General features: G+C 54.9%; 1 protein-coding gene across 1 annotated transcript in view; it reads right to left on the reverse strand.

Annotated features, from left to right (window-relative positions):
- The window catches only part of UBE2O (ubiquitin conjugating enzyme E2 O), a 54,540-nt gene that overhangs the window by 10,971 nt on the left and 26,527 nt on the right, over positions 1-17,042 (reverse strand). The window contains exons 2-4 of the mRNA XM_058284780.2: positions 2,331-2,390; positions 2,045-2,155; positions 75-172 (exon numbers count right to left, since the gene is read on the reverse strand). Coding sequence (XP_058140763.1) covers positions 75-172; positions 2,045-2,155; positions 2,331-2,390 — 269 coding nt within the window. The remainder of the gene's footprint in view (positions 1-74; positions 173-2,044; positions 2,156-2,330; positions 2,391-17,042) is intronic.

Raw genomic sequence — 17,042 nt, forward strand, 5'->3', positions numbered from 1 at the left:
TGTGAGAAAACAACCCCTCTCCTCCTCCCGACGGGCACCCTTCCCAGCCATGGCTACCTGGCACAGATGTCTACCTGGCACCGTTGGACAGCTTGAGGATGATCTGGTTTTTCAAGTCGTAGACCTTCCCGAGCCAGCAATCGTAAGCGATGTAGTCCCCATACATGAAGGGCTGTGGGCCAAGGGGACAGGGCAGTGAGGGACGGCTGACGGGGACATGCCCAGGGCAGGCACTCCTTGGTACCCCACTGAGACAGAGAGAAAGGCTCTAGATAGCTTACTTACGGGGCTCTGAGAGGTCTAAGCCTTCCCAGTGTGTGGGAGGCTGTGGCAGCCCCACTGCCTGGTGGTGAGGGGAGGGCCACACAGTTGGGGTGCAAAGGGGACAGCTATGTACCTGGGAGACCGGTTACACAGACAAATTAAAGTGATTTGAGTAAAGAAGTGAACCTATTGAGAACAAGAGTTCAAGTTTCTCAAGTCTGCCAGTGAAAAGGCCCACATGAACATGGAAAGGGAGAGGAGAAAGAATCTGAGTGCTGAACTGGAGCTGGGGGCAGCGGGCTGAAGTCCTGGAGGCTAGTGCACGTGCAGAACGGTGCTGACGTTTTAGATGTGTGGGGACATGTACACCTGGCTGGCTATTTCCTGGGGTTGTCCTGAAAGGGTCTAGCAGCAGTTAGCATAGGCAGAATCCAGATCCTGGGTTCCTAAACCCTCTCCTCTGAAAAGAACTAGGGCTCGTTAAGACAAATGGCCAATTCCAAGGATAGGGATGGGAAAATACAAGATGAGCCCCAAACATCTGTTGAGACAGAAAGGAAAGAAGTGCTCAGTGATGGGGATTTGTCAAGAAGACACATAGGGGAGCAGATGCAGCTCAAGTGGTTGAGCGCCTGCTTCTTAAAAAAAGGTCCAGGGTTCAGTCTGGTACCTCCTAAAAACAAACGAAAAAAACCACTCTCATTGGGGAGCAGATGGAGCTAGTGGTTGAGCGCCTGCCTCCCATGCGCAAGGTCCTGGGTTTGATGTCCAGTACCACCTTAAAAAAAACAAAGGCAGAGGCCAGCTTCAAGATGCTCTTATTGGCCAAGTCTGGGATAATGTGAGCAACAAAACAATGGTAGTGACAGATTTCATGAGCCCATACTGATATTAAAAAAAGGAATAATAAGTGGGGAAGAAGGCAAGTTCTTCCTCACACCAGGAAGTGAGGAATGTGAGGAAAAACCCGGGGATGGAATGAGGGGGCCCCAGTGGGAACAGCTCACGGAGGCTGTGGCTGGTGGACGGGGCTCTGCCAGGGAGCAGGGTATCGACAACCCTGGGTTATCGCCCCACAAAATATAATCAGCAGCAAAGGGGCAAATGGTGGCTTTATGGTGCAGAAACCCGGCAGACACCCATGTGACCAGGGGTCACAGTGAACAGCCCAGAGGTGGGGCTGAGGCTGGTCATGACCAGAAGGGTCATCTTACTGAAGTGACCATGTCCAGGACACGGAAGGCAGGGAAAGACAGAGGGTTCAAAGGCTGGCAGCTAAAGGCCAGGCGTGTTCCTAAAAGGAACCCTGGATCCACAAGGGACAAAAGGATGTTGGGAGAGTTGAACGGGGCCTGTGAACTGGACAGTCACAGATAAGTGCTGAGTTCTTGGTGTGGAGGGGATCTTGCTGGTTACACAGAAGAGGGCGCTTGTTTGGGGGAAACTCACACGGGAGCACACTGGGGCCGGGGGCCATCACATCGCATCTGAGGCTTGGTCTCAAATGCTTCAGAAAAACGACTGGAGAGAGAGGGAGGGGAGACAGAGCGGGGAGGGGAGAAAATGGAGTTGGGGGACCTGGGGATTCTCCGTACAGTATTTACAACATTGCCGTAAGCTTGAAATCACTTAAAACAGCTTGTTAAAAGTAAGTTATTAAAAAGAAATCCCTTAACAAAAAAGCATCAGAAAAGGGTGGTCAGAGGGTGGAGCACAGCACATGAGCACCCCCGCCCGGGGCCGGGGCTGCAGGAGGAGGGGCGGGGCGGGCGGCGCTGACCCAGATGTGCTGGAGGTCCTTGCTGTTGACCGGGTAGACGATGCAGTTGGTGCCGATGAGCTTGACGGCGCAGTCGATGTTGACGTCGATCACCGTCCCGCACTGACTGTCCTGGGGGCAGAGGAAGGGGGTGGCCGGCGGCCACTCAGAGCCTACACCCAGACCCGGGGCTGGGCGGGTGTGGACATGGGTGGGAGGCCCAGCCGCAGAGGGTCCTGAGGTGCCCCCCACCCCCAGGGGACAGGGGCAGCCCGGGGCACAGGCCTGGGTGGGATGCAGCACTCACGGCAGATCGCATGTGTCGGACGACGTCCCGGGGCACCACTGAGCGGTCCTCTAGTTTCAGCTGCAAGAGAAAGGCAGCGGTGAGGAGGGCCCGCGGGCGCCCTTGGCCTCCAGCTTCCTTTTGAAGGGTCACAGCTCCTAAGGGGTCACTTGGGCACTGTCCTGCTCTGCAAATGCCTTCTTACCAGCACCCAAGCCAGAGATGGCACATTCTCAGCCCCTGGGGGGCCTCCTGGAGCCCCCCAGGCACCACCTCCCCCGCAAAGGCAAATGCTCTGCTCAGGTAGTTTTGATATTGAGAAGTGGGGATAAATGACGTCACCCAAGGCCTCATTTTAGCTACCGATTACAGCACTCTGCGCTTTTGAGTGCAATCCTTTTCTTGCCTTCTGCAAGTGCCCACCCTCTGCGCAGCACCTACAAAAGACGCCAGCTGATGAGTGCTGAGCAGGGGAGGGCGGGGAGGAGCAGGACATGCCGTGACAGGTCACCCTGGAGCCCTTGCCATCTAATCTGGGTCATCCTCCATGACCAGCCGCAGTCGGCTCCTTATCTACGGCGCCACAGGGCGCAGCGGCTGCTGAGCAGCTCTGGGACGGCTCTGGAGCCCGGCCAAGGGACGACAAGCTCCCAGCAGCAGCGGCAGCAGAGGCCGGCCAGGGCCTCCCCCGCGGCCAGGTGGGAGACGCTGCTCCACCAGGCCACCGTGGCTTCCCTGCTGCTGCTTCCCCGGAGCTCCTTCCTGATGCCACGGAAGACTGGGTCTCTATGATTGCCCACTTCCTCGGGGTGCCAAGTCCCCAAACCATGGGGTGCCAGGGCTGTTCCCTCAAACAACACCCAATGGAGCACTGCTCGGCAGCGGTCTCTGCACCTCAGGGAAAGGTGCCCTCCAGGAGGAACCGATGCCCTGGAAAAAGAAGCGCTTGCCCAAGGTCACCGAGGTTTCGGCAGTGAAGACTAAAACTCTCTTAGTAGGACACGACAAAGGGGGACGCAGTGGCAAACGTCCTATGAGCAACCTAAGCCCCTGTGCGGGTAAGAACAAGCCTAGTCAGTAAAGACGTGCGCTCTAGGGTCGGACACGGAGACAGAGCAGCTACAACACCCCGGGCAGACTGCGGACGGCTCCGGGCCCCAGTTCCTGCATGGATAAACCTCAGGGTGGCTGAGTGGATTTAACAGTGCCACGAAGCAGACATTCACAACCTGGCAGATGGTAAGGCCCACCACACGGCGAAGGACCACCCCCAGGCGCCACCGGCCACGGTCGTGTGCGCCAACGATCCCAGGAGGCTGCGGGGCCACGCGGTACGCTGCAGAGGGCATGCTGGGACGATGCTGCCGCTTTTTTATAACTCAAAGAACTTTCTATCCTGTAACCCCTAGTCCCAATTCTCTGGTCTGGGACATGGTATTTTCTGTGCTGCCCCACCCTATCCCAAACCCCTGCTCCCTGCTCCCATTTTAGACTTCAAAAAGCCACAGTGAGGTCTTTCCCGGCTGCCTGGAGTTGCAGTGCTAGAGGCGTGGGTGGAAGGGGGTACCACCCTTGGTGCTGGCCTGAGGCAGACCGTGCCCCTTTGGTGGCATTCGTGTCTCCCTGAGAGTTGGAGGCCCTAAACCAGAGCCATCTTGGACAGGACACCCCGTTGGCTATGGGGTACCCTCAGAGCACAGGGGAACTGAGGCTCCAGTTCAAGGGCAGAGGCAGGAACAAAACAGCCGGCAAAAGGCTGCGCCACGCCGAGTCCGAGGGCGGCAAAGGAGGCACCTGCGCGGTGGGGGAGCTTCTTTAGCAAATGCCGCCCTCTCACGCCGCCACCCTCCTGGTGCCCGGTGCTGGGCCGGCTGTCGGAGCCCGTGAGCATCGACTGCGTTGCGGAGCTTGGCCTTTTCAGGGGGACCTCCGCTCTTTCCATGACAGGGAATTCCTTTTCATTTCTCCAAGGCCGGATGGTGCTGGGAGCAGAGTGGGAGTGAAAGGAGAAGCCAGGGGCGGGGTGGTTCCTATGTTGGCTCCAGTCTCTTCCCGTGGGAATTCCAGAAAAAGGAGAGAAGGGTATCCTGTCCGGAAGGGCTTAGGACTTGCAGGGCTCGCCCTTCTTACACGGCTGGGCCTCCCGGCTCCCTAGGTCTCACCCACACTGGGCACTGCCTCTCCCTCCCCACCCTCCCGTGCTGGCTTCGTCCCGCAGCCCTGCAGCTTGCGGCCCTCTGCCTCGTGCCACGGCACAGCCCCGGCTTAGGATGAGCCGGCGGTTTTCTGAGCACTTTCTGCGCTCTAACTTAAGGAATCCTTGACAGCTCTGTGAGGAAGGTGTTGTCATCACCACCCCCCATTTTACAGATAAGTAAACTGTGACGTGGAGACAATAAGTAACTTGCTCCACATCGCTCAGCTGGTACGTGGAGGACCCGGGATGGGAAGCCGGCAGCCTGGCTCCAGCCCATTCTCTTCAGCACAGAAAAAGCTTATTCCTCCCAGAACTGCAGAGATAAGGAGAGTGACACATACTTCTGACAGGTTCCTGCATTGCATTCTAAAAAATGGCAACTGTCTTCCTGATTACCATTCATTTCCACAGATGTCACCAAGCCCCTGAGCACAGGCCAAGACCTCGGGTGGGCAGGGCCACATGTCCCAGGAGCTCTGGGTCAGCAGCTGGCCCTCCACTTCCCATCCCCTTTGTAGAACCAGGACCCCAATCGCGGGCACCAGCCTGCCCTGGGAAAGTGAACAATAGAGGGCGCTGTGCCTGCCCAGGAAAAGAGCCAACGGGAGCCAAACTTGGCAGAACAAAACGCTAACTGCCAAGTGGCTGGCTCCCAGCCCAACTGCAGAGGCCCCACAGCACTGCTGCTTTATTCTGCCTGACGTGGGACTGGGCGGACGGATGGGGTCCAACCGTCATCACGGGCTCTGGGATCCAGAGCTAGCCCAGAGTCGGTGACCTAACATTTAACTTTTCTTGTTGGAAAGCTGTAGCTGTTGGAGGTGCTGAACAGAAAACCGGATGAGATGGGCAATACACCAAAACGCTAAGTATTTCTGAGTGAGGAGCTGATGTGGGCGATCTTTAAGAATTTTGCTCGCTTGTGTTTTCTAAAATGAACATGAGTTACTTTGGATACTTTAGTAACAGGCCAATGGGGCTTACCTGAAGAAACCCCAGAACCCACATCCTTTGCTCCCACTGCCTCCTGGGGAGACAGGAGCAGGGAGCAGCTCTGCCCTGAGAGCCAGGAGCACCCTGCCGTGGGGGGGGACACACTCATCCGACTATGCTCACATACAGCTGCCACGCACCAGGCACTGGGGGGCAGGCAGGCACCCATGTGGGTCGGGGGTGCTAAGAACCTTATGAAAAACAAGCAACACTGGGGGGGCATGAGTGAGTTATTTTAAGTGGGTGGTCAGGAGGCCACTCCAAGGTGACATTTGACAAGAGGGAGTGAAATTAGGGAGTGAGCTTTCCCAGCAGAGAGAGGACGGGCCACCAGGCCTGGAGCACGAGTGTGCTTGGAGTGCTGGGCGAGGAGCAGAGAGGCCAGGCCACCTGGGCTCTGCCGGCCAGACTCTGGAGGGGTGAGCTTGACCATGACGGTAAAAGGAGCAGCCTGGCTGCTGGAGAGAGCACATGCTGCAGAGAGAGTAGCAGGAGACCAGTTCTGGGGGCATTTCTGTCCCCCAACGGACAAGTGGAAATGTCTAGAGGCATTTCTGGTTGTCGCCACCGAGGTGTGCAGCATGTGTATGTGCTTCTGGCACCCCATGGGTGGAAGCCAGGGACACCACTCAGCCCCTACTGCTGAGAAGGAGTGTGCCCAAAGCGTCAGCGTGCTGAACACACCAGGCTGTCTGAGGACAGTGGGGTCAGGATGGCACTGGTGGCGAAGGCCGGAGAAAGGACCGTCCTCTGGATACTTTTTTTTTTTTTGAGGTACCGGGGACCTCTTACATGGGAAGGTGGTGCTAAACCATAGAGCCACATGGGCTCCTCAAGTTGTATTTTTTGTTTGTTTGCTTGTTGTTTGTTTTTAGGAAGCACTGGAAACTGGACCCAGGACCTCCCATGTGGGAAGCCAGCACTCAACTGCTCAAGCCACATCCGTTTCCTTTGGGTACATTTTGAAGGCAGTGCTAGCAAGGGGAGGAGGACAACGTGGCAGAGAGGCTGGGCCCTCATGTCCTGGCCACAGGACATTCTGCTCCGGCCACTTCAAGGTGCCTGAGGCCCTTGGCTGGCCCAGCACTCTGGGTCCAGAGGAACATCTCCTAACTGACCCAGGAGAACCCAAGTCACCACAGGAACTATTCCAAGAGATAAAGGCAAACTGAGGGTGGTCAACACACTGAAAATACAAGGAGCCCACTGCTGGCTCTCCAGTGGTTTTGCAAGCCTGTCTCCAAGGGTCAGGATGGCCCTACAGGCTGGCTGCTCAATGGAGGCCAGGCACCTGCCCGGCGGGAGAGGTGGCTTCCCGGTCGGGCTCCGGAAGGGGCTCCCGATGTGAGAGCGGCAGCTGCAGGGGGCCCAACAAAGGCCACTGTGGCCTGGGCACTGATGTCCCCAGGGGAAGCCACCAGCACCACCACTGTCATCTCCTGTCAAATCCCAGGGAAGGCCACAAGGCAGGGGGGCGTGGGTGCTCTTCTCCAGGCCCACAGGAAGGAAGCATCCCAGTCTGTTCTGGGCTCAGTGACGTATTGATACCAGATCTCTAACCCTCCACTGCGAGTAGCTTCAACACAGAAGGCCTGGCACATGCTCAGCACGCACTGGTGCTTAGTAAACAGCATCGTTTCTCACGGAGTGCAGCCCCACACTGTGCCAAGAGAGTGGAGAACTGGGGGCTGCTTGTAGTGTCCCTGATTTGGGCTTCTGTTCAAAGAGCAAGGCTTTACCTTCACTGCATTAAGCCAGGCCCTAGGCTCCTGAAGGCTTACAGCCCCCAGCAGGGAAAACAGAATTCTTTGGAAAAGACAAACAAGTCACCCCTACTGCTTCACTTGGTGAGGGGGGGAGGGGGGGAGGGAAAAGCGGCAGGCAGGACCCGGGAGGTCAGCCTGACGGTCTACCTGGGCTGGGACTCAAAGAAGGGATTCCTGAAAGGCTTTGGAAATTTCTAAGATTTCGCTACTTCCCAAGGGGTAAAGAGAGGCTGAGAAACAACTCTCCCTCCCCGCCCAGGCCGAGCTGAGGTCCCGGGTGTCCTAACAAGGAGAAACGGGAGAGTGGTCAGCACAGGGTGAGCTGCTGGAGAAGGCCCTGAGGTTCTCCTGGCTGCAGGTCTCCTGGAGCCGTCCCCGAGCTGGCCCTACCCAGGCCCCCTTTGCTGCAGTGGTCAGCCCAGGGGCATGGCTGGTGGAGCTGCCCCTGCGTGGAGTGGGGGATAGTGGTGTGTGAAGCACAGATAGATGCTTCTCTGGCTTGAGAAATCCCACCCATTTTTGGAGATTGGTAACAGAGGAAACCATCCAATAGGAACTTTGCTGAACTCCATGACTGAATATTTTCTCGAGCTTTTCTACAGATTCAAGGGTAGGCAAGAGGGGAAGCAGATTTGGTCCACCATATGGGAGGTCCAGGGTTCAAACCCAGGGCCTCCTGACCCATGTGGTGAGTTGGCCCACACGCAGTGCTGATGTGCGCAAGGAGTGCCCTGTCATGCAGGGGTGTCCCCCGCATAGGGGAGCCCCACACAAAAGGAGTGTGCCCCAGCAAGGAAAGCTGCCCCATATGAAAAAAGTGCAGCCTGCCCAGGAATGGCACTGCATACATGGAGAGCTGACGCAGCAAGATGACGCAAAAAAAAGAGACACAGATTCCCAGTGCCACTAACAAGAATGCAAGTGGACACAGAAGAACACACAGCGAATGGACACAGAGAGCAGACAATGGGGGGAGGGGGTGTGGACAGAGTGAAGCAGAGAGAAATAAATAAATCTTAAAAAACAAAAGGCTAGGCAAGAAGACAAACTGAAAATAAGACATACACAGTATCTTTGAAGAATTTGCAAGAATTTACAAGGATCCGGCATAGAGATGGGAGGGGGCCTAGCAATTTCCCCCTTCCCTAAGCCTACCCCCCCGTACCATGTTAAAGCAACTTGGTGGCCTCAGAAACTCCTTGCATCAAATTGGAAAGTTTATTCCACAGTGTGGCCTTCTAAAAACAACAGAATGCTCCACAGAGCAGTGTTTTCCAAACTGTGGGTCATGACCCGTTAATGGGCTATAAATTAGTGGAAATCAATTTAGTGGGTCATGGCCAAAACTGGGAGAAAAATAAGAAAGAGAGTGCACGGCAGGTCGTAAGCAGAAGCACTGATGTGAGAAAACTTCTGCAGCTTCACGTATAATGCATACGTTCTGGGCCACGAAGTTAATGTATATTTTACTCTGGATCATGATCAAAAAGTTTGAGGCTGTCAAAAAGGTAAGCTCCTGCTCCAGCTGGGTGTCTGCGTGCCTTGCCCTGGCTCTGAGGGGCCCCTGTGGCTAGGGGTTCAGCTAGAAGCTGGGTCGGAGCCAAGAAACAAGCAAACAAACACACACTCAACACCCACATGTTCGCATGGAGACACTTGCCAGGGGATGGGGATGGGGTGCTTTTGGCTCCTCCTGACATGTCTTAGTATGCCAACAAGGTGGCTGTGACAGTGATGCTGGCTGTGGCGTGAGGCTCGGTTCCTGCACCAGCTTCTTCCCAAATGCGTCTCCAGCTCAGACTGGACTTGGGGACGCACCTGGTCAGTGGCTCCAGCTCGTGCCAGCATATGGAACTTCTGAGTATGACACCCAGCCGTCAGCAATCTGCTCACCTGGGGACAGAGGTTTAACCAGCAAAACACAAATGGCCAAAGGGGGAGGAGGACAGCCGGAAATGGCAGTGGTGTGGAAATAAAGGCCAAATGCTGATGCCCCTAACTAGAAAATTCTTGTCAGTCATGTGCTGTGGAAACCAATCAATAGGAGCTCTAAACCAAAGAGTGAGGCCTGTCAATTCAATAGTTTTTGAGTGTTTTCTATAGACTCAGTGCTAGACGAGAATACAGATATAATAAGGACTGTGTGCTGACTTACATTTAGATGTGGAAGACAAAATAAAACATTTATACACTCGGCTGGGCTGAGCAGAGGGGCAAGGACTCCCACCTTCTGGATGACGGGCGGGAGAGGCGTGCCGTGGTGGGGAGTGGGCAGCAGTGGGACGCAGTCCACTTCCTCCACTGTGCACCCGCCAGCTCAGGGCCACCCTCCCTGACCTGACCTCATGCTGCAGGCCAGAGCCTGCGGCTTCCCTGCCTGGAAACTGCTGCGGCACTCACCGGCTCACTGGAATAGTCTGGAGGCACAGCCTGGGAGAGAAAGAGAGTGTGTGTGTAGGGGGTAGAGCAGGGATCTGAGGCCAGCTGCCTGCTGAGGGATGGGATGGGTCTCTGCAGGTGCCGCAGTGGGTGGTTTTCACATGTGCTCCTCAAAGGCAGGAGCCCAGCATTGCACCCCTTCATCTTGGCCCTGGACTTGTTGACAAGAACGAGCAAGAACAGCCTAGGATGCCTGGGTTTTAAGGGAGGGACAAAAGGGCACGGTGAGAGAAGGCCTCCCTCCTCAGGAAGTATGAAAAAAAGGCAGGAGCGCGAGCACCACTGCTCTGTGTTGCTCCTGTCTGGTCTCACTGGGCTCCCCGTCTGACCAGAGGCTGGGGCTGCACGAGCACCCATGGGCCGGGCACCTCTGAGCCAGGCGCCAGGTCACCGTGCCCTGCTGCTGCCACCTGTCTTCAGTGGGCATCTTTCTTCAGTGGGCACAAAGCCCCCTAGAGCAGCCCTCACGCCCCCGGAGCAATGTGAAACCTTACAGCTGGGCTGCACCAGGCGCTCGTGGGACAGTCCCAGGCCCTGCCTGGGGCCTGCTGCGTGGGAAGGTGAGAGTTCACAGGTCCTCCAGGGGATCCTCAGGCTCACCGAACACCAGCTCTCACAGCACGGTGTGCTGCTCAAAACTGCCTTGGACAGGGAGGCACAGGGGGCGTGGGGGATTCTGGGGCCCTGCCCCAGACTTACTTCTCAGACACATGCTCTAGGATGACATTTTGGAAAAGTTCTCAAAGGAATTCTGATGCACAACCCCAAACGCTGGTTATTCTGACGGGCGTTTAAAGGGCAGCAAGAGAGGAGGAGGTATGGAAATAGTCAAAGGGAACTTGATTATCTTAAAGCTGCTTCTGGGAACATTCTAGTTTTGGGGACACAGTGCTCTCCTGTTGCCCCACAGAGATAGATCCCCAGAAGGGGCCCCAGGAGGGGTCTGGGCCTTAGTCTGGTGGGCCATGCCCACTCAGCATGAGTAAGCCCGAGTGGAGGCTCCCTAAGCCCAGCGTCAAGTGCTGGGCATTACTGGGGCACCAAGCTAAGGCTCCCAGGGGTGGCTGAGGCCTCCTGGTTTGACCACTATGTCTTCAAGAGGGGTCTGCCCATCCTTGTTCTCTACCTCCATTTCTCCCAAGGCTCACAGTGGTTTCTCATCTACAGACACTGCGCCAGGACTAAAATACTGAAAAACTAGGAAGGGGGATCACTGAGACTGGGTGGAAGAACAGATCCAGTTCTACAGCCACAGTGAGATGAGGCTGCAGCCAGCCGCTGTGGGGTGGGGTCAGAGCGGCGAGCCACAGGGCTGGGCCACTCCAGCCCGGGGTCAGGCCTGAGAGTCACATAAGCTCCCTGGGTCCCAGACGCCTCACCAGGATGGGGAGCGCTGGACCGATGGGCTCCAAACCCCTTCCAGCTTCGACTCCAGTGCTTGCTTCCCTCCTGGCCGCCTTCACCTGCCTAGACCTCTCCAGGATGCAGTCTGAACCCCTGAGCTGGGTCAGTCCCAGAGCGCCCACCCCCACAGATCCCAAAGACCAGCATGGCCTGAGGAAGCCCCTGTGAGGACCACCGGGCCTGGACCTGGAGAAGGTCTAGGCAGCTTCTCTCCTGAGGAACTGCGGCTCAGCCAGTGAAGCCAATGCATGAGAAAGAACAGACGAAGATCAAAACAAGATGCGAAAACCAATACACAGGGGTGTCTTGTTTAGATGCACTGCTAAAAGAGTTATGGAAAAAAACCATATACGCTGAAGAAAATCTAGAGTATAAGATAAATATAGTATAAGAAGGAGCAGATTTGGCTCAAGCAGTTGAGCATGTGCTTCCCACATGGGAGGTCCCAGGTTCAGTTCCTGGTACTTCCTAAAAACAAAAAAACAAACAGCAAACAAATGAAAAAAAAAAACCAATTCAGGGAAGCCTTAGTGGCTCAGTGGTCAAGTCGGCTTCCCACTTACGAGGTCCTGGGTTCAATCCCTGGCCTCAGTACCTCAAAAAAAAAAAAAAAAAGTACGTTAAGAAATCTTACATTATGTAAATAACCATTCTCTCATTTATGCTGCCAAAAGGCCATCCTTTTTTCCATGTGGAGCCCTAGTCTGGGCAACCTGCTGAGGAGACAGGGACTGAGAATGAACCGGGCATGTGGAAGAAGGCAGGGAGTCTGCCGGGTCTTGAGAGGCGCTCACTAACAGATCCCGGCAGAAGGTACCAGAAAGGGCTTTGGGCTGAGGAAGCGCAGCCAGTGCAGGGCCAGGACAGGGACGTGATATGGGCCACCTCAGATCCAGGCCAAGGGGGTGGGAGGAGCCCAGAGACAGGATATGGGGTGCCACCTGGGCACTGGGGTGCCCAGTGAGGCGGGGTAACTGGGACCCAGAACCCTGGCTTTCTTCTCATTCTTTCTATACATTTAAGCAGGTAACTTCTTTCCTCACCCGGAGAGACAGAATTTCAACTGGACAACAGGTTTCTGCATTACAGTCCCCTTCTTTTAGTCTTCCTCATCCTAACTCCACTCTCCACGACTGCTCCCTCAGCTCTCCAAGTTGGCAGGAAAGAATACGAAGCCAAAGCACTGGGCAGGCAGAGCAACTTCATCGACGTGTTAGCCCTTCTCCGTGTATAAGGAGAAAAACTGGGCAATTCTGGGAGAAGGCAGCCCTGAGCTGACTCCACTGAGAGGCTGTCATGGGGAGAGCCTGCAGCCTCACGGGGCCCGAGTTCTGACGGGGGAGCCTGCTGATCAAAGCTGAAGGAGGACACACTGCCTGAGGCCAGCAGGAAACGGAACCCTGGACACGCCACTTCTGGACGCCATGCCTGAAAACCAGCCACCGGGGGGCTGTCTGGCCGACCTCACGCTGCTGTGCTGGGAACTGGTAGAAACCAAAGAATAGCCCCATAATAGAGAAAGAGGAGGAGGTCAGATGTTTAAAGAAGCAGAGCCGCAAATGCAGAGAAACGGTGGAGATGGCCTTCACAAGCCTCAGAGAAAGGACTGGGCTTTAACCTGTGAGCATCAGAATCCCCAGGGGAGGAAAGCACATGTGGCTCAAGCCAACTGAGCTCCCGCCTACCGCACGGGAGGCCGAGGGTTCCTGGGGCCTCCTGGTGAAGGCAAGCTGGCCTGCATGGAAAGGTGGCCCACACAGCGAGCTGGCCCAAGCGAAGTGCTGGCACAGCAGAGTGCTGGCCCACGCAGGGAGCTAGCGCAGCAGATGACGCAACAAAGAAAGGCATAGAGAAGAGACAATGGGAAACACAGCAGACCAGGGAGCTGGGGTTGCGCAAGAGATTGAGCACCTCTCTCCCACTGCGGAAGGTCCCAGGATTGGTTCCTGATACCGCCTGAAGAGAAGACAAGCAGACACAGAAGAACACACAGTGAATGGACAGAGAGCAGACAAAAAAAAGGGGAGGGGGGGAAATAAATGGATGAATAAAATCTTAGAAAAAAAAAGAATCCTCCCTCAGGGAAGCTCTTTAAAATCAGACCCAAACCCATTAAATGAACCTCTGGATGATGCTCTGCGGATGATTCTGATAATCAACCTGATTAAAATGGTTCTACTTCAATCATTTTCAACCTTTTTTCTAAAATAAAATATAACCTTGACTACTTAGGGACATTTGTTTTTAAATTTAAAAAATTAAGATAAAAATCTGGGGGTTAGGGGGTGAATGTGGCTCAAGCAGTTAAGTGCCTCCTTCCCACATGGGAGGTCCTGGGTTCAGTTTCTGGTACCTCCTAAAGAACAACAAAAATAAATGGGCAAAACAAAAAAGCCAACTCAGGGGAGTCAATGTGGCTCAGTGGTTGAGCACTGGCTTCCCACATACGGGGTGCTGGTACCTCAAAAACAAAAACAAAAACCTGGGGGTTAAAGTCTAAAAGCAAATGCTTACTCTCACCAACAAAGCTAGACAGGACTGAGGTCCACACCTCACCATTCTCGGACATAACCTTTCTGTGGGTTCGCGTCCTTGGGACAAGTATACAGGCACCAAGTCCTCAGACCAATGGGGTCCCAACTTTGACCGAACCCCTGTCTCAGGCTGTCCTGGGTCTAGACCAAGAACAAAGCCCAGCTGTGGGACAGCTCCTCACGGCCGGCCCTGCTGACCGGGGAGATGGGATCTGACGCTCGGCTCTGGCCTGCCGGCACAGCCCAGTTCCACCAGCACAGTAACCCAGAGGGCATACTTTTGTCCCCTTAAAGACTTCCAGGCAGGAAGGTGGCTTCCTGGGAGGGACAAGCTGCTGAGTAAAACAAGGCTCTCCCAGCATGTAAGGACTCAGACTCCAAGAAAGGAACGCGGGCAGGGAACACACCTGCCTCAGATCACTGCTTGACGGTCAACCAAGTCTCCAAGAGGGCTGGCAAGGCCTCGACTCACAGAGGCTCCCGCTCCTCCTCTCCACCTCCTCCACTGCCCACCCTCAGAAAGGCGATGCCATCTTCAGTCAGCAAAGCGCTGACGCCTCACCCCTGCAGCAGCTTGGGACGACAAGTCTTACCTCCACCCAGAACTTCTGCGGTGGCTTTGGTCCACGCTCCCTCAGCTGCTAATCAATAGCCACACACTCTGCAAAACGCATTCCACCTTCCTGGGCAGACTTAGACTGCAAGGGAATTCACTCAGCACGGCTATTTTTAAAAATGCAAAAATGGTACGGAAAGGCAGTAGAAATGAGACGGAGAGCCTGACCCAAAGCCGATGGTCTCCTCAGGGGTCAGGTGCTCGCTGACGCAGAGGAGCAGAGTGCCTGGCCTGCCTGTGCAGGCCCTGGTTTCCACCACAGTTCTGGATTTTTTTGTTTGTAAATTGTATTTTTTTGAAGACACATACATCACAAAAAAGGTTACATTATAAAAAACAAGAAGGTCCTGTATATCCCTCATCCCCCCACCCCACTCCTTCCACACTAACAACCTCCCCTATCATTGTGGCACACTCATCGCACTCGGCAAACACGTTTTGGATCACTGCTGCACCACGTGGATAATGTTCTGAGTTTTTGTTTGGTTTGATTTTCGAGGTACCAGGGGCCAGGGATTGAACCTGAGACCTTGCATGTGGGAAGCCGGTGCTCAAGTGCTGAGCCACATCGGCCTCCCTGAGTTGTTCTTTCTGTTTTGTTTGTTGTTTGTTCTTGTTTTTTCAGGAGACACCGGAAACTGAACCTGGGACCTCCCGTGTGGGAGGTTGGGAGCTCAACCACTGGAGTCACATCCGCTTCCCATCATTCTGTTTTTATACCCATGAGCTCAGACCACTCCCAGTGACCAGAGAAGACTACACAGTCACCTATGCCTCTGCACAGACACGCGGCCGAGCAACCTTGCAAGCAAGAAGAATCCATGACCCACCCAGGAGGACTAAGGCTAAGCAAGCTGGTTCTCTGCTATGCTACAATTCTGAAACAACAACTTTCCAAGCCCACCTGAGATGGGGTGCTGACCATCTGAAGTGGGGTGCTGCATGGTTGTCTTTCTCACAGGAAAACAGAAACCTGGTAGAAAGTAGGAACCTGGTAGGCCATGGGGGAAGAGAGATGGACTGCTGGGATCGCAGGGAAGCGAACCGGGCCTGGCATTACTCAGCCATGCTAAGAGACTTCGAAGGCTCCAAGAGCCACATGTCCACAGCCATGGCCCCAGAGAACTGCAGAGACAGGCTGTCCAGCCCAGGGTCAGCAGAGATGGCCAGCGCCAACCTTGACACTCACCACCCCCCCACCCCCCCCCCACCCCCGTTCTCTCGGAGGCTCCCCAAGTCCCTAGAATGAGGTCAGCGCAGATCAGGTAGCCTGCCTTCCAAGCAGAGATCTCTAACAAGAGTAAACACAAATATGCGCATTCCCCATGCAGGCTGAGGCTGCGCTAACTGGCCTGGCTGGGAAAGTGGAAGGACCCACCACCACCCGTGTGGGAAGGGAGATGGGAGGAGCGCCCACAGGCAGGCATCTCTCAAACAGGCCCTTTGGGCTCTCCAGCAGGGAGTGGGGAACAATCCCAGCGACCAGCCCTCCCTGCCCCAAGCTGAGCACAACTGCATGTTAAGAACACTGTGCCAACTGACATGCTGGCCGGCTGTCAGGTTGCAGCTGTCACCACATAGTCACCATCCCCTCCAGGGATGTAGACACCCATGTACATCTAGCAGGTCGGGTTTTTCCAAAGGTAGCTGGAAGAGCCCTTTGATGGGTAACCTGGAGCCCTTTATACCAGCAACCTTCTCAGGCCTGCTGAGAGCTCGGCTCCCTTTGCCTCGCTTTCATCTGTGAGTAGCTGCTTCCCAGCAAAGGACGGTCGGTCTGTCTGCTAGCCACCTGTGAACAAGTGTGCCACCCTCCCCACCCCATCACACACGGCTTCAGGGCAGGGGTTCTGCCACTTCTGCAGTCTCTAAGGGCTGGCTCCGTGCCTGCACTCGGGGGGCACACAAACATTCCCACACCACCCATGGTCATCGCCCTGGCCCAAGCTCTCAGTTCCCATACCACAGGGTGGCCCAAAGATTTACCATGGCACTGCTGACGGGGGCCAAGGTGCAAAGTGTGTCATGCTCGGGGTTTGAGGGCTTCTTCCAGGGCTCAGAGGGGTGGGCCTGAAACTAAGCAGGGGGCTGGTGGATGGGGTGTGTCTGCCCTTCGCTGCTTTCGGTCACCCTGATGCACAACCTGCATTCCAAGTTTTCAAGCTAGAAGGTACTGCCCCAGCAGTGGCTTTTATGAAACTGGGTCTTTTTTGGAAGGCATGGAAAATAGGAAGATAAACAAGGAGAAGACCCCTAAAGGGGGGATTATTTCTTGTGTGTGTGTGTCACTGATTTTGTGGAACAACAGCTTTCTTGATTCTCAGAAGAGTTAATAAAAAATTGCGGGGGGTGGGAGGTACCAACAGCTTTAAAACACAAACTCATGTTAGCAACCTTAAAGCACCAGAAAAACTTGTACTGATTTAAATCTGAAGGTTAAGTTCCAGGAATCTAGGTAGAACTACAGTTTAAGAAGGGGACTTTTACATACTCCACTTTAACACTGCAAGTGCAACTTCATGCTTGAAGAGCGAGGGAAGCACCATTACTTCTGGAGGCTCTGAAGGCAGCTGACCAAAGTTTAGGAGGGTGTTGCCTGCCCAGATGCTACAGACACACACTCATTCTAAGGCACCTGTGTACAGGTGAACAAAAAGTTTTAGTCAACCAAAGGCTGAAGTGTGGGGACTGGTATTATGAGAGAAAGCTGATGGAAATGGATTTGGGGGAGGAAGCCCAGCAGTCGGGAAAACCTCCTCTTCTACTGTCTGTGGGATGCAGAGC

The sequence above is a fragment of the Dasypus novemcinctus genome, chromosome 21, assembly GCF_030445035.2.
Source record: "Dasypus novemcinctus isolate mDasNov1 chromosome 21, mDasNov1.1.hap2, whole genome shotgun sequence".
NCBI lineage: Eukaryota > Metazoa > Chordata > Mammalia > Cingulata > Dasypodidae > Dasypus > Dasypus novemcinctus.